Source organism: Nuphar pumila, chromosome 15 (genome assembly GCF_984573655.1).
Source record: "Nuphar pumila chromosome 15, dmNupPumi1.hap1.1, whole genome shotgun sequence".
NCBI classification, from domain to species: Eukaryota; Viridiplantae; Streptophyta; class Magnoliopsida; order Nymphaeales; family Nymphaeaceae; genus Nuphar; species Nuphar pumila.
In genome coordinates, this window is record NC_143263.1 from 6137216 (window position 1) to 6157399 (window position 20184).

Sequence of the window (20184 nt, forward strand, 5' to 3'; positions counted from 1 at the left end):
AAATTATTATTCTACCCTCTCTCGTTCATCCCTTCCATTCATTCCGCCCACGCTCTTCTTCCTCCTCAGGTGCGCACGCTCCTTCCAGACTAAACTAGGGTTTCCTTCTCTCTTTCTCTCCGTGTTCTTTTTTTTCGGGTTTGATTACGATATGGAATTTGGTTGTAGGTGAGCTGTGGTTGTTGATCCAGTGAGAGTTTTGCCCTAAATTTTGACGCCTTCTTGGCGTGTTTTGTGGAAAATCGGGTATTTTTTTTTTTTCATTTTTTGGTTTTTGCTACATTGTTCTGAGTACTGGATTGTTGTGTTTGTTTGTTTGTGTTGATGTGGAACCATTTGATCGGTATTGGCCGGGAACGATTGGCTGTCTCTGCGGTCTGTGCTGGTTTGTCGCCCGAGTTTGAAATTTGAATTGTATGTTTGTGGTTGATACTTTGATCTTTGTTTTGTGGGTTATTGTTTGAGAGATGAGGGATTGGTTCGATATGCTTGATTGGTTTGGGGATCCGGGGTGTTCGCCGTGTTGAAAATTTTGAACCTTCAGGATTGGTGATTTTGTTGTCAGCGAATCTATGGTTATTTAGTTGGTTTCAGACCTAAAATTCTCGTGTTTAACTAAAAAAGAGAAGAAAAAAACTAGCATCGCATATTGTACCGATTATAGTTAGTAAGTGCGTTGTAATGGACGGTTTTATTTATAATGCAACAACAGCAAGGGTGGGCAGAATTAAGCAAGAAATTTGATTTTAATGGCGATCACAAAAGGGTTGGAGAACAGGAACTGTTGAATATTTTTGCGTATCCGGTATGCAGTACGCCTTTCCTTTTGATGGTAGAGCTCACCAGAATGTGGGAAGCAATCAGTGGCTGTTAAGATTTGGATTGAAAAAGCCAATTTTGGGCTCCTAAAGCTTGGGAATGGGAAGCTTGTTCGCTACTCATGTTTGAAGTGGTTGTATGTTATAGTTTGTTATTTGATTGATCAAATGATTCACAGAATTTTTTCATAAAATCCATTGCATGTATTGCATTTTCCTAGTTTAACAAAACTAGATATTTTATTCCACACACACACACACACACACACACACACACACACACACACACACACACATATATATATATATATATCATTTTATTATGAGAAATAGTGGAATCATATGCTTATTTAAGCACATTTAAAATCAAGCACAAAACAATTTGGTGTTTCATTCTTTTTCTCTTCTTTTACATTATGCAGATAGTTAAAGAAAACCACATTACTTTTGACATCAGACAGTCGATAATTTTTAGAAGGCTGCCTGATGGAATTTCTTCTTGCTTTTCGTTAGGTAGGTTTGGATAAATGCTGACCAGGAGCATCATCAGTTGTCTTTATTTCTGTTCTGAGATATTCATATATAAAGCATGGTTTTGAAAGGGGTTCATTATGAGCAGGTATTATGTGAGCTTTTAATCTATGGAGGCCAGTGAGGATTAGCCCTTGGTAAATGTAACCCAAGGAATCGTTGTAGCCAGTTGGCAATGACTGCTGTACAAAGACTTTATGACGCTTGTAAAGCATCCTTCACATCAGATGGACCGATATCTGCAGAAGCCCTTGAAAATGTTCATGCTATTTTAGGTTTGTAATGCATGTTCACTGATAAGTTCTTCACTGAAATGGGAAATCATGTTGCTTTTCCCTTGCTTTGTCATTATATTTTTTGGTTATCTGATGTCTAAGTTGCAAATATGGATTACCAACTAGAGAATGCACCAATATGTCCAATTACATTTGTACTGCTTTTGGTGTTGGCTCATTCTTATTTCTTGGTGTTCAAGTCATGGGCACTAGGGTTGTGGGATGGAAAGGCCCACAAACCATAGTAGTCGGGTTATCATTTGAACTAATAGGATCGATACACTTAGTATACTAGCTTGTGTGTCTAACCAAGGTAAATAACCTGGTAATTATTGTTTAAATCGATGTGATGGCATGTATAAAGTTGATTTCAATCAACCTATTCAACCTTTCTGTATGTTATAACAATGATTTCCCTTTCTATTACCCGATCAGATGTGATTCACAAGTTTTAGAAGGCATGTTGTAGGCAATTTTATGTTATTGAACTTTGGTTGGATTAATTGACATATTATGTTGATTAATGTGGATTTTAAATATCACACATGAATGAGTGCAACACCCACACACAAATGCATATACACCCTGAAGAAATATGCACTATCTTTAACCCCATTAGGATCATCCTATCATAAAAATATCTGACAGACCAAATTCACTCTCTCCCATTCAAATCTGACTTGTAAGGCAGGCAGCCAGAATCTACGTAGAGCAGCTGGTGATTTCTGGCCACTCATAATTTGAAAAACGCAGGAAAATATTAAAATCTTCTTACTGTTTTCTCACTGTCTATCCTGTTCATGTTATTTGGAAAACAGCTGGTGGTGGTGTTTAGCGAGGGCTCCCTTTTGGATTCTGGCCTCACTTTTGGCTGAAATTCAGCACAGCGATGTAGACATGTGATTACCCAAAACACCTGAAAACACAGCACATATACCAGAGTTACCAGAAGCTTCTTAGGTAGGGGGGAAGCGCTCTTCCTGGAAACTCGCTTTGGAAGCGCACTTCCCGGAAATTTTGCTTTGGAAGCACGATACTCTTTGCTTCCAAAACTTTATGGGAATCTCGATTTCCCCACACTTCTTCTATGCTTTTCACATGCATGGTTTATGCTCCTTGTATGCTTTTCTCCTGTTTCTTTTTATGTTTTTCATGTATTTTCTCTCACGCTTCCACTCACTTGCCATGTACTTTCTCTAAATTGGTAACCATCATTGTTAGATTTTAACAAAAAATTAACTCTTTTACTGAAAAATCATGAAATATAAGAATGATCAATTTTATTTTAGTTTTTATTTGATTCTTGTTTGATTCCTATTCAGTTACCATATTGCTTCATTTTTTATTCTTATTTCGTTTTCAAATTGATACTTCACTTCCCGCTTCCTATAAATTTTAAAATGCCTCACTTCTCGATTCCGCTTCCTGTATCGTTTCCTACTTCCGCTTCCTAGTTTGGCAACCTTGGCATATACACATACTGGGGAAAGAAGAACATTTGAGGCTTTAAAATCAAACACTTAATTCCTGATGGTGATGTTGCTTTCGGACTTGTATCTGTTCCAAGCTACAGAAGGAGCGACCAAGGAAGAATGAATGTTGTATGCATGCTACAGATGCTATAATAGCTCCTCAGTGTGCAATGTTTATTGGTTTTAAGCTCATCATTGCATTCTGCTTAGTGATAGTTCAAGTAAAGGTTCAGATTTGATATTTTGAAGTGATTTGGTTCTGTAGCTGTTACTAACACAACTTTATATGAATTGAAACTGAAAAAGATTTAATTCTCCTATAGGGGATCTTATGGTTTTACCTAAAGTTCTCAGATGATCAGTCCTTCTGTGCAATTTTTATAGCATGTATGATGAATCTGGTATTTTAGAAAAGTTTAGCAGAGAGTTTGTAGGCAATAGACCAACTTTTTCACCTTAAATTTGTCTGTTTCAGATGATATCAAGCCTTCTGATGTTGGTCTTGAATCTGAGGCACAGTCAGTACAAGGATGGAAAACTTCACATCATGGTATGAATGGAAAGAAAGGTCGCAATGGGAGCCACCACTATCCACCTCCAATCACCTATCTGCATTTGCATGACTGTGAAAACTTTTCAGTAAGTCTTATTATTTGAACGATTTCTTGAGCTTTCTGATGGTTGCTTGAAGTTTCAACCTCATAAGATGTCTCTGGTAAAATGTACATGTGCAACCAATCGATGAAACATATATTATTTAGCTGGTAGATATAGTCGTCGGGTTCATATATATGGACATTAACTGCTGCTGAGTAGATGGAAACCCATTGGTTTTGTGTGAACTGGACTTATCTAAGTCTTTCTGGAATGCTCACGGCCTTTGTATTGTTACATTTGCAGATGGGAATATTTTGCATGCCACCTTCATCAATTATTCCTCTCCATGATCATCCTGGAATGACTGTGCTGAACAAACTTCTTTATGGCTCACTTCATGTGAGGTCATATGACTGGATTGATATACCTGAAGGCTTTAACGTATCAAGAGGTGCATTCTTCCTTTGCATGAAATATCTCTGCTTGTTTGTTATGTTTGCCCACACATGCTTGTGGGTGCCATGAAATTTTAATTGAGAAGTTAAGGTCATCAAACATTATCAGTCTGTTTCTGATTTTTTCCTGTCCTCATTTTGAGTTGTGAAGGAAGAAAATCTATTAGCAACCGAAAGAGTACAACTTGAATTAGACAGGACAAAATGAAAAGGATCTAATCTCATCCATCTCATTTTAATATTGCAGATATCTCTTAACATGGCAATGATATTTTGAAAGTACAGCTTCGAAGGTTTTTTTCGTGCCCTCAGACTCCCAATCGACCTGTGAATCTGTTAAAAAATGTTGGAAGAATATAATCGTACTGTTTATAAATAATATATAGGAACAGTTTTAATAAATATTTATAAATAATGGACATAAAGGAATTATTGTTGTTTGGATGATTACTATCTAAAATGGATTTTAAATATAAATGTGATCTGGATGTATATGTATTGCATTTGAGTTGGACACAAACTGAGTTGAATGAGATTGATAGATGTTAAATTGACCTCGCTATTCTGTTATAAATCCAAACCATGGTCTTCCAACTTTCCAAGTTGAAAGTGGGTGGGTTTATGACTTTATGTTTTATCTAATTTGGGTTCTAATGGACCATATTCAAATCTTTGTGGGGGTTTGTAGGATCCTGTTTTAATTCTTTCAGGAACTAAATATGTTTAGTTTGTGTCAAGCTATGTTCATATACAATGCCTATTAAACCCGATAGATGGATTTGGTTAAACCCATTGGTTACAGTCTTTTGAGGTTGAACTTAAATGGCTTTGTGCTAATCCACGTTACTTTCTACTCTTGAACCCTTTATTGAACCAAATTGATTTAAGTTGGTGATGGTACAGATTAAACAAAAAGCATAACATAAATAAAAAATAAACACCTGCCACTATTTATGAAAACTAGGGTGTTTCTTTCTGTTCAATGTGTTCATCCAAACAACAATCTATTGTTTGACCTTTGAAACAAACATAAACATAGATCAACATAAACTAAATACATTAAAACACTACCAAAGATTCAGATTTTTTTTCTGAAGAAAGATATTGCCTAAGTTCATTGAAGAACAAGGTAAGCAACATTGGTTGGTTATTGGCATGCTTTTTCATTTCTATTTCTTCTTTCTTTTGTTAAGTGTCTTCTTATTATTCTTGTTTTCTACTTGTCCTTTTATTTTTGTTCCCTTTTATTTATTCTTCTCTTTTTTTCCCTCTTTGTTTATACTTTCTTTTTTCTTTATTTTTTTCTCGTTCTTTTCCTTCTTTCAGAGAGATTGCCTTTAAACTCTTAATAGTTCTCTTTTTTTTGCATAATATTTTAATATATGTAGAGATGAGCTCCTGATGTTTTGTGTTTTTCATTCTACTATTGTTGATATTGATAACTATACTAAGTACTATCTCTGGAGTTTACTTGGCTGCACCATATATTGAGTGATTCTTTGAAAATTTATTATTCTAGAAATCTTTATAAATTTTGGCAAGTTTTAATTAAAAAAAAAACATGGTAAAGTTTTTTGCATTCATTTCAAGTATTAGGCTAATGTGTTGATGTTTTATATGGTGGTATTATCATGATATTAAATCTGTTGATGTTTTATATATATTGGGATTATTCTTTTTTCTTGATACCAAATAGCCTAGCCTCTTCCAAAGCATGACCTGCTCGTTCTACTTTTGTGGAATATCTCACTAAAAGTATTGGTGATATCTGTGTTGAAAAGCCAACAATTTTCCTTCTAGTTGGATTCCCTTAGTTTTGGTGGGAATAATTTAGGATGGTTGGACATTCTTTTCTTAAAGAAAGCTCTGAAGGAGATATAAATTGCATCTGCTAGTAATATGGTCATGTGCAGCTAAGTTTCTTTTCATCGATTAAATCTTTATCCTTGGGAGGATATTTGAGATGGTTGGACATTTTCTCATTGTGATCTGTGAAGTAGACTTCTAAAAACATTTGAGATGGTTGGGCATTCTTTTTCTCAATGTGATCTTTTGAAGGAGACTTTTAAATCACATGAAAGAAATATGATCATGCTCAGCTTACAAAATATTTACTGTCTTGCACAATATATTTTGGAAGTTATTTTAATTCTAGAGAATCACTGAGAAAAGTTCATAGTCTTGAAAGGCATGTTGTGATTCTAGAAAAGGGTCATGGAATTTTGAACATTTAGTTCTGTGCATGCCTCGTTCAACATGATACACCATGTTAGCTTCTGTTTCTAATGTCAGAGCTAGTGAACATGATCAGAAACCAATAGCGGAAAATTGTTTGTAGCTTTAAAGGTTGATCGTTTGAGTGATAGAATTCTCTTCATCAAAGAAAATTACAAGTTGTGAAGGTCTGCCAAGCACATTTTAGAATATTCGACACTGGACACTGGATGTGTTGTGGGCACTGTTGAGTGTAAAAGTAAGATGTGTCTGTAGATGTGAGGATTAGGATTTGACTTGGGCTTCAAGGTGTCCAAAATTGAGACCCTTACCAAGTTGCTTGGCAAGTTGGTGACAATAAAGGGGGAAGAAATCTACTTGCGGTGGATCTAATTGAGTTTGTTAGAGACTTATGACATTCAAATAGAAGTCCTGATCCCGAGTCTTTTGAACCTTTTGAGTGTTATGAATAGTTCCATCAAAACCTTCCTGGTTTGAGTTGGACTAGGGTTGTTTTTAAGAATTAATTGTCTAGAAATGTTGGATCTGTTATTTTTAGAAGGCTGTCCTTAGTGTCCTAGTATCTGAAAATTATGATGTTGCACCTACACTCATTCTGTAGTTGTTTGTGACCGAAGCCAGCAATTGTGACAGCTTTGAGTTAAGGAAGGATCTGATTCCAACACTTGGGAGCCCTTACTGGGGCCTGCCTTCAGATCCTATGAATCTTGGAATAAACAAGGGACTGAATGGTTCAGCCTAATTTGGTTAGATCTATCTCTGTCTCCAATATTTTCATGTGCAGTGGGTTTGGACATGAGGTGCATGTTGGGTTCATATCCATGCTGGAATAGACTTGTGTGGATTATTGATCCTATTTGAGCAGCATAAGCCTGCATAAGCACTCAATCCAGAGTAGCTTTTGAGCATATTTGATGGTGTACTCTCATATTTTCTTTGTTTTGCTTCATAAGGATAGTTGCTTATCAATCATAATCTCAATTTGTCATTTTTAGGTGTTTTGATAGTGTCATCTGCATCATACTCTGTGCATGAAGAAATCTTTTGATACACAGTCAAAACTACCTGTATAGAGAGTTCCAGATCTATTTTAAAGGTGTTATTTTGTTGACACTGCAGTACGGCCAGCAAAGCTTGTTAGAGATGGCGAGATGAGTGCACCATGTTCAACCACCACTCTTTATCCAACATCGGGTGGAAATATCCACTGGTTCAAAGCCTTGTCCTGCTGTGCACTTCTTGATGTCCTATCCCCCCCTTACTCATCATCGGAAGGCCGGGATTGCACATATTTTCATAAATCTCCAAGAACGGACCTGCCTGGTAATTCTTGCTTTGCTTGTACACTGTATTTTTCACCGGATCTATATGTATTCTATTGGAACACAATGTGGTGATTTCAAATGGTTCTGGTTCTCATTTACGGTAATGCTACAGGGCTGAGCTAATGAGCATGAATATGCATGTTGACTTGAAAAAAGTAGATGGCATTAGAGTGATTCTACTGGTTTTGGTCCATGTATGATGCAATAGATGCCTAGGCACAAAGAAATGATTTTGTTTGAGTTGACATATGTGCTCTATAATATTGGGCTTGTCCAATGAAGTCATCAGTCTGATTTGAATGTTTCAGCTGAGACTTCGCTCCTGGTGTGGTGGGGAGGGGGGGTGGCGATGGGGACCTATTGCGCTTCTGTTTAAGCCCATGGAACCTATGTTGGTTCAAGTCTCTCCCTGAGCCATAATATTGCTAATGAAGGCATGATGAGTGATAACTCTTTAACAAAGTTTTGCACTTCTAAACATTTGTAATATCGCTGGTTGTTGCTGCAGGTTTTATTCGAGGAACTGGCATCAAGGCCTCTGAATTTGCATGGCTAGAAGAGTATCAACCCCCTGATAGCTTTGTGATTCAGAGGGGACTTTACAGGGGCCCTACCATCTCCCTCTGATGTGCTTTGCCGCAGGCTAGTGTAACATAATGTCTAGAAAATGGCTTATCTAGAGGGGGACTTTTGAGGTTTCTTTGTTTCTTTGGTCTGGCCCTTTCATTACTTGTCCATAGCATTGAAAATAATGTGTCTTTCTAGTGGTTCCAATCATGGTCTGTATATACTATGACAGGTTTTTGAAGCTTGATTCAACGTTCATGGGTGTCCCAACATCACTGGGGTGCCAGCACCCATGTGGCTTGAGGTATAATGCTGATCCATTGTTACATATGTAGCCCCAGCATGCTCGATTTTTACCTTGATTCCCTGTTTTTCTAGTAAATACATGGTGATCACTAAATGATGTGATCTTCCATGCAATGTTGAGCAAGCTGACTCTTTATAGCCAGTGTGTTTTTACTGTTGTTGGTTGGTGAGATTGCATATTTTGACCAATGGAAGCTCCGCTTGTCTGGTAGGAGCAGCTAGTGCACGTCACCTTATGTTGGGACGTTGCAGGTTCAAAACCCAATGGTATAGTTGTATAACTGGTAGGGTCTGCCTAACCCCAGCTTGCCTTTCAAAAAAAGAGAGCTTATTTCAACTGTAAATAAGTGTATCACAAGGGAATTAACTGAATCGTTATTGTTTCTTCAATGTAAAGAAAGAAATAACCAAAGGCCATATTGCTGCCATTCCGGAAGATCAAAGATCACTCAAGCAATGTCTAAACCTAATGATTCAAAAACAAGAAAGTGATCCCTGTTTTGCGAACTATTGTTAGTTGGTGAGATTGCACGACTCAATTAGGACTTCTGCGGTGCAAACTATACGACATGCCGGCCTTTTGCCTGATGTTACTGGATGTTCTTCGGCATTGATGTGATAATCTGATGCTATGGGGCACTTTCAAATTCTCGTTCGTCATGGAATCTAATTTTAATTGATCCCCAAAACAAAAAGAAAGTGATCTGGTTCAATGTTGGATCAATGGACGACCCAGTTTGACCAAGTTTTGTATGATATTGCTTCAGCTTAGGGTTGCAAACGGGTTGGATTCAAGTAGGGGCATTTGCAAAGTTTGGCAGTCTTGGATCGGATCTGTCTCTCCAATGTATTTTCTGATTCTAAATCCGAACTGTTTGCATAGTTCAGCTCAATAGCTGACCTACAGAATCGACTTGACTTGAACCTCTTCGGTCGGTGCTGTACATCACAATTAATTAATAGGTTTGGGCTAGATAGCCAACCGACTTGGATCTCATTTGGTCAGATCCAGTAAAGAGTTGCTTATCTCATTAGATAAATGGGCCAATCTCTCTCTCTCTCTTTTCAAATAAGAAGAAACCTTGAAATGTTGTCCAAATCACTTGGTTCCGCCCCTATTGCAAAATTGTGGTTAGGGAGTAGGGTCTGATTCAAACACCTGACTAACTAATTGTGCATTTACCCAGATCCGATGAGCCTTCTTTAGGTCATATAATTAAATAGTTTGATCCAGTTCAGAGCTTTTTATATCCAAATCTGAAGAACAAGTTCAAATAACATATCAGTTCATTGGCTTAAAATCCCAGGTCCTCTGTGTTCATAAGGGAGTAAACCCAGCTTTTGCCTCACGGCAAAGGATGTTCAATTATGGGTTTCCATTTCATGACGTCTTGTCAACTTGGTGACTCTCTGGAGTCACCCCTACCAGATGAGCGAAGCCCTTGTGGGCAATTAAAGTTGGTAATTGACATCTTGTTCGTTTCCCAAAAACTAGTTTTAGTGCGAATATAGCATACCTTGTTAACCAACTGGGGCTTCGCTTGTTTGGTAGGAGCTGTTAGTGCACGTCACCTTGTGTTGGGACGATGCAAGTTCAAAACCAGATGGTACCTTGTGTAACTGGTGGGGTCTGCCTAACACCAGCTGGCCTTAAAAAAAATATATATATGCCTTGTTAAGTAGAGAATCTCAAGACCTAAGATGTACGGTGGAATCAGGGTTTGGTGATGGTGTCATTGATTGTCATCTTGCACAGAACAAAAAGGATTCTATTATTTGACATATAATCTTGGAGGATCTATATTGATCCTAGCCATCCAACCGATGCATCTGGTTATCTGGAATGCTAGGATAGTCCACATCGAGGCAAGAATGTGAACTAATCCTAACCGTTGGTTGTACGGCTAACATCAAATGTAGGATAGATCATGGGTCAGAATGGTTGATCTGTATTGATAAACTCTACCTCCACAAGTGAACTTAGTGAAAATGTTTGCTTTTCATGCATGGTTCGTGTCATGTCCTTGTTTATGCATGCAAAATGAACCAGTTCATTCTTACTACCAGCGGAAATATGAATCCATAAGATTTAAGATTTATCATGGTAAATTCTCCTGTAACATAGCAAATTTATCCGGCTAACTAAGAGGCCTACATATGAGGATTCGGTTTGCTTCATCTTCTGTCTGTTTGCAGCTGACCAGATTTCTTCTGTAATCTGTTTGGTGTACTATATAACTGCTGAGTTAAGTTAATCAATCAAAAGCGAGAACATTTTCTCATCTTCAAGTTTTCTTTCTCTCCACTTTAACACATCTAAGTTTTAAACATGCACATAATACAGTCAATACTACTACCAATTATAGGCAGTTAACAACTAGCTACCTGGAGAGGTCTGCAAGGGCTCCACCTTCCTAGCTAGGGAGGACCATGGTTTGTCATATGACGTGGGAATACTGCAGCTTGAAACTCGAAGGGAGTATCATGTGTAATGTGATTGCACACTTTTAGTGTGCTTCTGCACCAGCTGGTCACCCACCACCCTTGGGATATGACCTGTCAGATGTGGGGCGCAACAGCAGATATTGGTGGGTGATCAGGTGCAGCAACAAGTGTGCAGTCACATTGCACCTGATCTAGAATTTTATAAGGTACCTATTAAGATTTTCAGGAGTGATTATTTGATCGATGAAGACATGCCTAGATATCACTTAAACGCTTTATATATAAAATCTTATTCTTGAAAGCTCTTTTGATCATGGATGACCATTTATGACTGAGTAAATCTTGATACTTGAAGGATATATCTCTCAATCTTATCTTCTACTGGAATAATTTAAAATTATTTTTGAAAAATGCTATGCAGTTTTTAAAAAATATACCATTATCTTTCAAGGATAAATGAGGTAAATTTAGACTTTACTCCATAATAAAAATTTTATATTTTGTGTAATATGAAAACCTATTTAACGGTTGTTATATCCTCAAAGTCAAAGACTTAGTGGAGGTATGTTTTCAGGATTATAATTTAAAGAGCACAAATTTGTGAATATTTGAATATATATGATTTTCTTGTAAGGGTTGTAACACTACAAGAAAAATGTTAATTAGCAACAGAAATTTGTGACGGATTTTTTTCGTCGCAAATTAGCGACGGATTAGCTAGAGAAAACTTTCATCGCTAATCCGTCGCTACTTAGCGACGGATTCATGAAGAAAGTTTTCTCTAGCTAATCCGTCGCTAATTAACGACAACAATTGTTTCGTCGCTAATTCTCAATACAAGAAAAACATTTTAGTGAGGGATTTAGCGAGAGAATTTTCCTATCGCTAATCCGTCGCTAATTAGCAACAGAAAAATTCCCTCGCTAATTTTCGATTTAAACCGAGTGCGAAATTTTTCCTCTCTCCCCGTTCGAAATTTAAATCGATCCCACTTGATTTAAACCGACTTCTTCGGAGGACGGCGACGTCGAAGAGCGCATTGGAGAGTGGAGGACGGTGACGCCGGAGGACGGTCGACGATCGCTGGAGGACGTCGATCGGCGCCGGTTCACGGAGGACGGCGACGCCGGTTGACGGAGGACGGCGACGCTGGTTCACGGAGGATGACGACGACGCCGGTTCACGGAAGATGACGGTGCCGGTTCATGGAGGACGGTGACGCCGGAGAGCACCGGTTCACGGAGGACGACAATGCCAGAGGACGGTCGGCGATCGCTGGAGGACGTCGGCGCCGGTTCACGGAGGACGACGATGCCGATTCACGGAGGACGACGACGCTGGTTCACAGAAGATGACGACGACACTGGTTCACGGAAGATGACGACGCTGGTTCATGGAGGACGGCGCCGGAGAGCATCAGTTCACGGAGGACGGTTCACGGAGGACGGCGATGCTGGAGAGCACCGGTTCACGGAGGACGATACAAGTCCGACGACGAGGCAGAGCGATCATTCTGTGCAATGCCTATCGGGTGCGGTATAAGTCCGGCTTATTGCTGCCGGAATATCGCCCGACAGGGATCATTTTTTTTTAAATTTAGCAATGGATTAGTGACAGATAATGTTCGTCGCTAATCTGTCACAAATTAGCGACGGAATTAACGACAGATAAGTTTTCCACTAATTAGCGAGCAAAAATTCGCGATGGCCTCTATCCATCGCTAATCCGTCGCTAAACAGTTTAGCGACGGATTAACGATGGATATAAGTCGTCGCTAATCCATGATTTTCTTGTAGTGTAATAATACTAAAATTATTGATAACTTTTTCTTCATGGTTTATGTAATAAAATTAATAAAATTTGTGAATAACCTTATACATTTGTTTTATCTTGGTTATCAAATTCATATTGAGTAGCCATTTATTGGACCATAACATTTTTTAGTAAGAATTATGATACATGTTCATATTTGCATGTGTGACTTGTAAGATATGTAACATCACATAATACTTTTACTTTAATTATTTAACTATATGGCTAGTGAATCTACTTAGATCTAAGTTGGGATCTAAATTGCTTATATATGTGGAGCTGAGTCAAATCGACTCCAACTTGACATGTTTATGTTTTTTTGTTGAGATTTACATATGATGTGCTTTAAATGAATTTAATTGCTCAAGGTTTCTTGTTTAGTGGGTTTGGCATTTTAGTGAGAGATTCATTTTGGATCGTACAAGTCGATCCGCCCCACTATATAAGAGTTTTAACATATTTATTATAGATTTTAGCTCTAGATATGGATCTCAATTTGGATCTAAAAATAAAAAAATGTCTAAAATTTTGGTAATTTGAGAAAAATAAGAATTGATATTTTTGATACATAAATGCTTTAATGATCTAATTATGAAAGTTTATCAAAAATTATGGATTTTAGCTCTAAATATGGATCTCAAACTGGATCCAAGTACCAAAAAATGTTTAAATTTTTGGGTAATTTGAGAAAAAAAGAAACTATATTTTTATATACAAATGTAAAAACTATAAATAAATCATAAACCCTAAATTAAAATAAAATAAATCATAAATAAACAAAAAAACCTTAAACTACAAGAAAAATAAACCATAAAATCAAAGAAACTATACAATTAAATATAAAAACCCTTAATTCAAACCCTAATAAAAGAAAATCGAAGAAAAATAACCCTAATCAAATATGAAAAAGCCTTAATCAAATTAATTATAAGAAGCCCTAATTAAAGAAATTTGATTCAAAGTCCTAATTAAAGAAAAAAAACCCTAATCAAATCAATGAAAAGCCATAACCATATTAAATATCAAAACCCTTAATTAAAGATATTTGATTCAAAGTCCTAAACAAAGAAAATCAAAGGAAAAAAAAACTAATCAAATCAAAGAAAAGCCCTAATCAAATTAAATATAAAAAACCATAATTAAAGATAATTGATTCAAAGTCCTGATAAAAAAAATTCTTATTGAGAACTCTAATCGAAGAACAATGAAGAACAAAGAAGAGAGAGAGGAATGAAGAAGAGAAAGAAAGAGAAATGAAGGAGAAGAAAAAATAAAAGAAAGAGAGAGAAATGAAGAAGGGGAAGAAAGAAGAAGAAGAGAGAGAGAGAGCCGGCCTTTCACTACTGGCCTGGTTGCCTCGCCTGCACAAGGGAGAGGGGATGGGGGGATGAGAGGAGGTCAAGGTTAGAACCCTCCTCCGTCCGAGTTTTTTTTTTTTTCAATTTTAAGTGGTGTCACCACCGTCCTGTTTCCAGAATAACAGGGGGCGCAGTGGATGCACATTCACTGCGTCCAGTGTTTGATGGGTGCAGTGTCTTGCGTGTCGTGCCGATGTACCATCAAACGCACCCTTAAAGAAACAGGATAAATGGAAAACAAATATCTAGCCAGAAGGGTCAAGAAATCTCTTTCAGAAAAAAAAGAAGGTTCAAGAAATCGAGAATCAGGATATTGGCCAAGCCAGTTTAACTGCAGCACAGCAAATTTGGGCCAAGTAGTTAAGGAGTTTTGATATGTTGCCCAGACAAGGATGCAAGAGTCAAGTTGGCTTCTTGTCATGCTGCTAGTGTACAAATGGAGGAGGTATACTTGAAGATAAGAAGAAAAGATGGAGATTTTATAAAAAAAAGGACCCCTTTTTTAACGTTACTAATGTCCACATACAGCTGTCAGGGCTTATTTTTCAAAACTATTGGCTGGATCAACATGTCTTTTTTCCCTGTAATTTTGGGGAGAAAGGAACTGTTGGATGCTTGTGCTTCAGCATCCTAAGATCCGAGGGTCTTAGATTCAAATCCAGCTATTGACTTTAGTTTACCAGATCGCATCTACTTCACACACAGGTAGGTGGTCTTCATTAACCATGTGAATCTTACAATCAGATGATGCTACGTGTAATTTACAAATGAGGTAATTTATCAACTGGCCATGTTATATATATATATATATATATATATATATATATATATATATATATATATATATATATAGAGAGAGAGAGAGAGAGAGAGAGAGAGAGAGAGAGAGATCTGAACATATTAGGTCCCATTTCTCGTTCTGCATATATATATATATATATATATATATATATATATATATATATATATATATATATATATATATAGATAGAGAGAGAGAGAGAGAGAGAGAGAGAGAGAGAGAGAGAGAGAGAGAGAGAGAGAGATCTGAACATATTAGGTCCCATTTCTCGTTCTGCCCCCATAGTTTTGAAGTGTTTTATGATAGATCTGAACCGTTAGATGTGTTTAGCATGCTCGATTTAGTGGGAATCGACTCTTGGATCATGTTTTTTTGATAAAAAATACATGTTTTTATGAGCAAAAAAAAATTGGTACCTTCATAGCCAATGACTTTGGATCACTGGAAAAACCTGTATACAGGTCAGATTCCGATGATCCGCCCGTTCTCACTAAACAAAACCTATAGATCACATATGTGAGAAAAAATGCAAAAAACAATGATTTTTGAAGGGGCAGAACGAGAGAAGTGTGCAGAAGAAGCATATATATATATATATATATATATATATATATATATATATATATATATATATATATATATATATATATATATATATATATATATATATATATATATGAGGAACCGAAAAACCACACCTGGAGCTAGAGATGTGGACAGATTGGACTATGTTTGGCATACCTATGGTCGCTCCAATCATCCCACCGAGAGACACCTTTCTTTACCTTAATTCCGAAAGGGTTGCTCACATGAGGACTTGCACTTGCGGTAGGGGGTTATTTTCCTATCCACGAGCTCATGACCATGTGAGCAACCCCTTTGGGGTCTGCCCACAAGGTCTCCGCTCATCTGGTAGGGGTGGCTTGTAAATATCATCAATTTGATGTAATACTTTCACATGTTCAAAACCCACGGGTGGTGTCCCTTTCCGCAAGGTTGAAACTGGGTGTACTCATGGGTGGGCAGGGGGGACCCCAAGGGTTTTACCAACTGAAGCCCAGCCAATGCAGGGTCAGTGATGGGAGGGTTTTTCCTTTGGACTCTCTAAAAAAAACCTTGTGGTCTAACATATGATATATTTAAAGAAGACCTAAGCTACTTCTTCTGTAGGCTAAGCTAACTACTCTTCCAATAGGCCTGCCTTAATGAACTTTGTGCTTTCATCTTTCGTCAAGATGGGATATCACCTTAACCATATTTTCTTGAAGGCCTGCTGCACTACAGTCAGCATGCACAGCATCGTCGGTTAATATGGTCATTTCGGTGGCTTTATGGCGCACAGCTTATGGTTATTCAATGTATTCACAGTGCACACTACCGAGTGATTATATCAAGTAGAACCCTATGAAAAACAACTGATAGATGCTCCTATTTTCTTATGGATGTATACATGTATGCCAATAATTTGCCCATACTTTTCACACACTTGACTCACTTCTTTGCTTCTACTTTTGGATGAATATGCCATGAGTAAACACATAAACACTCGTTTTTTTTTTCAATTTATTACTCAAAGAAACAGCATATGAGATTGAAGACCTAGTCACGCTGGTTCAGCTTGCTACATCTATGGTTATCGTCCTAGAATCATAAAACCTTGAGGCTAAGACCCTCGCCCCGAGAGCCTATATGTTAGGCATTGGGTTGCGAATAGAGTAACGCCCGTAAGAATCAAACCCTGACCACCCATATAACAGCCAAGGCCAAACCCCACTACGCCAACCCCCTTGAAGCTCAGAAAACAATCATGTTTCCCAGTTTCATTTGTAACAATATACGAGTATATCTAAATGGTATTAAGAGAATATGTTCATCTTCAGAAACTGGTGAAAAAACGTCACTCTTAATGTTTGAACTCACCTATGCAACATTGCGTCGGGTAAGTGCACTTGTCCACGCAAAAAAATGCGAGGGAAGATCAGGTGCAATGTGATTGCACACTTTTGGTGTGTGGCTGCACCTGATCACCCTCCATCTGCTGCTGACAGGCTGTATCCCAAAGATGGAGGGTGATCAGGTATAGCAGCATACCAAAAGTGTGGAATCACATTGCATCTGATCTTCCCTCATAAGTTGTAGGCTTACAGTTGGAAAATGATAATTTTTTACATCTACATGATTCTAATATCATGAGAATCTATTTTATCATATATATTTACCTACTGATTAAGATCTCTTCCTTTCAGCAGTGTGGCCTTGCTTAAATGCTAAGGTCTTTTCTCTGAGCTGCACACATAGATGGTGTCTTTAACCGACACCCTTCGTAATTTTCTTTGGAATTCATTAGCTGCACACATTCATGGTATCTTTAACGTCTCCACACGTAGTATGTGAATGGTGGTTCCTGTAAATAACAAGAATTTCCATGTCTTTCTACATTATTATTTAAGCTGCTATATGCATCAAGATTCTAACATGGAAACAAAGTGAAAGAAAATGAGTTCACTTGTCATGTCCATCTTAAAGTACAGCTGATTGTGAACAAAAGTGTTATAGAAAGCTATTGTCTGAGATCACTGAGCATTCTGAAAATTGCATTTTTATATATTAAATTCAAAATAAATAAAATTGCATGATAATCTCATGAACCTGTTATTAGGCTTAAAACGCTATTGTGACATAAGATAGTGCTACACCCAACCTTTTCTACTCATGAATTGTGGGGAATCTTTCGATGATACTCTGAAGAAAATCTCTTCCAATCTCTAGAATTGTGGGTCTCAACATTGTAGGGGCCAACCACAGATAATGTAGTCCTTAAGGGGGTGGACTGTCAATTCTATCCAGTGAAGCATTGATGCGACCCTCAACAACTAAGTACGTTTCTCTCAGTAGCAGTTATATGATTGAAATGGTAATTAAGTGGGGGTACACAATGTAGCTCAAGAAAAGGAATCTTAAACAGACAACCCACTGATGCATTCACATTTTTTATTAATTATCTCATTATCAAACTAAGGACGAAATGTGCTCTCACCCTCTCTATCATTCATATATATATATATATATATATATATATATATATATATATATATATATATATATATATATATATATATATATATATATATATGAGAGTGATGAAAACATGTTAAATGAGTTTTCAGGGTTTTTTCCTTTTATTTTTAAATTTTGACCATACAAATTTGATCTATGTGCTTGATTTTATAGGGAACAGCTCTTGGAGCGTTTGATTCTGACACATGAACAAGTCTTTATAAGATTTGAAAAAACGGCCTGAAACATTGTAAATTTTTGAGGCTCCAAATATCAATTTTTTCAATAAGAAAAACATGATCGAGGTATCGATTTCCCATGCCGAACACATCTATGAGGTCGGAGTAGCAAAAAAAGCATTAAAAAACCCAAAAATCTCATATATATACATATATAGAGAATCACTAGAATATGAGAACTGAAAATATGAGAACTAATGTGTGAACCTTTATTTTCATGGATTTTTTATTCTTTTCTCTGAAATCTAACCGTAGGGATGTGATCTACATGCTTGGATTTGAAATAACCACATCTTGAATAATCTGATTTTGATGCATAAACATGATTTTTTAAGGTTTTAAAATCAATAGCTCATAATCTTCATAAGTATTCAAAAATCACATTTATTCAGAGAAAATACAAGATCCAATGGTTGATTCCTAGTAAATTCACCATGCCGAGCACGTCCACATGGTTAGATTTGCAAAAAAAGTATTGAAAATGCCACATTTATAGTTCTCATATTCTCTCTCTCTCTCTCTCTCTCTCTATATATATATATATATATATATATATATATATATATATATAGAGAGAGAGAGAGAGAGAGAGAGAGAGAGAGAGAGAGAGAGATGCTGTGCTGGTACTCTTAATTAAATTAACCCTAACTATTAAAATCTTTGATCCCAATGTACGGAATGGGAATCGACACCACAGAACAGGTCGACAAGTTATAGGCCACCTTAAGAAAGCTGGAAGTGGGCTTCTTTTTGCGGAGCATGAATAGAAAATTTTCGGTAGATTAAAAATGTTATTGTTAATCAAATCGCTGATTATATGCACCGAAAATATATCACTTTTGATACGCTAAGTTTGATTAATTCCAAGCAAAAGCCAGAATGAATTCGCCCAGAAATATCCTTGATGTGTGTGTGTGTGTGTGTGTGTGTGTGTGTGTGTGTGAGAGAGAGAGAGAGAGAGAGAGAGAGAGAGAGAGAGAGAGAGAGAGAGAGAGAGAGAGAGAGAGAGAGATCATGCCAGACCCGAATCATACCCAAATCAGAATCAGATCCAATGAAGTAACATTGAATCCAAATCCGAAATATATGTGGAATTAATGGGTCCGGTCCAAAATATATGTGGTAATACAGGATCTGGTAAAAAAAAATAAAAACAAGCTATTTAATTAGATGTAAAATAAAATGCAATTGGATTGGATTTTGATCTGAATCAAAATTAGATCGGACTTAAGATACAAGTCTGAATCTGATCCCAATATGTGATAATACAGGATCTGGCAAAAAAAAAAACAAAACAAGCTATTTAATTGCATGTAAAATAAAATGCAATTGGATTGGATTTTGATCTGAATCAAAATTAGATCCGACTTAAGATACAAGTCTGAATCTGATCCCAATATGAAAAATAATCCAGTTTAATATATCCGAATCTGATCTAAACGCGCATCCAGAGCTTACTTTACTGATCAGAATCCACAAATAACATGTCGGGCTCGGATCGGATCTCTGACTACATCCGATCTGTTGCACTCCTAAATCAGGAAGAGCCGAGTCTGTGACCAGGGTGAATGACTAGATGAACGGTCTGAAACAGCAGATGACACTGTGAGGGGCTCAGCTTGTTCCTAGGGTGACTAAAACCAATCCAACATGAGTTCCCCATCTGATTCCTGCCAAATTTCATGTTGACACCTTGATTTTCTTTTGTTTGATAATCAGGGAATACCACCTCACTCACTCTCAAGTTCATTGGTGTAAAAACCCCAGGTCCCTCTTACATACGAATAACTACACCTAGCTCAGACCTTGCAACAAGGGATGCACACCCTTGGGTTTCGAACTCGTGACTTCTCTTCAACTTGGTGGCATTCACCAGTCACCCCTCTCGGA

At 37.1% G+C, this 20184-nt stretch overlaps 1 protein-coding gene across 3 annotated transcripts; it reads left to right on the plus strand.

Annotated features, from left to right (window-relative positions):
- The first annotated feature begins 164 nt into the window (after positions 1-164).
- On the plus strand, positions 165-8605 carry LOC149814276 (plant cysteine oxidase 4-like). 3 transcript variants are annotated; one of them, XM_089989504.1, is made up of 7 exons: positions 173-246; positions 1241-1331; positions 1438-1624; positions 3572-3735; positions 3997-4144; positions 7503-7706; positions 8217-8605. In XM_089989504.1, exons 3-7 carry the CDS (start codon positions 1525-1527, stop codon positions 8333-8335), a joined length of 735 nt encoding a protein of 244 aa, XP_089845630.1. In that variant the 5' UTR covers positions 173-246; positions 1241-1331; positions 1438-1524; the 3' UTR covers positions 8336-8605. The 3 variants fall into 3 exon arrangements, with proteins under 3 accessions (XP_089845632.1, XP_089845630.1, XP_089845631.1); XM_089989505.1 differs by lacking the exon at positions 173-246 and adding an exon at positions 330-414; XM_089989506.1 differs by lacking the exon at positions 1241-1331 and having other exon boundaries at positions 165-246.
- The last annotated feature ends 11579 nt before the right edge of the window (positions 8606-20184 follow it).

Coding starts and splice junctions, on each gene's coding strand:
- LOC149814276 (XM_089989506.1), top strand. CDS start 1,525: ATGACTGCTGTACAAAGACTTTATGACGCTTGTAAAGCATCCTTCACA. Junction 1,625..3,571: donor AAATGTTCATGCTATTTTAG/GTTTGTAATGCA, acceptor TGTCTGTTTCAG/ATGATATCAAGCCTTCTGAT. Junction 7,707..8,216: donor TCCAAGAACGGACCTGCCTG/GTAATTCTTGCT, acceptor TTGTTGCTGCAG/GTTTTATTCGAGGAACTGGC.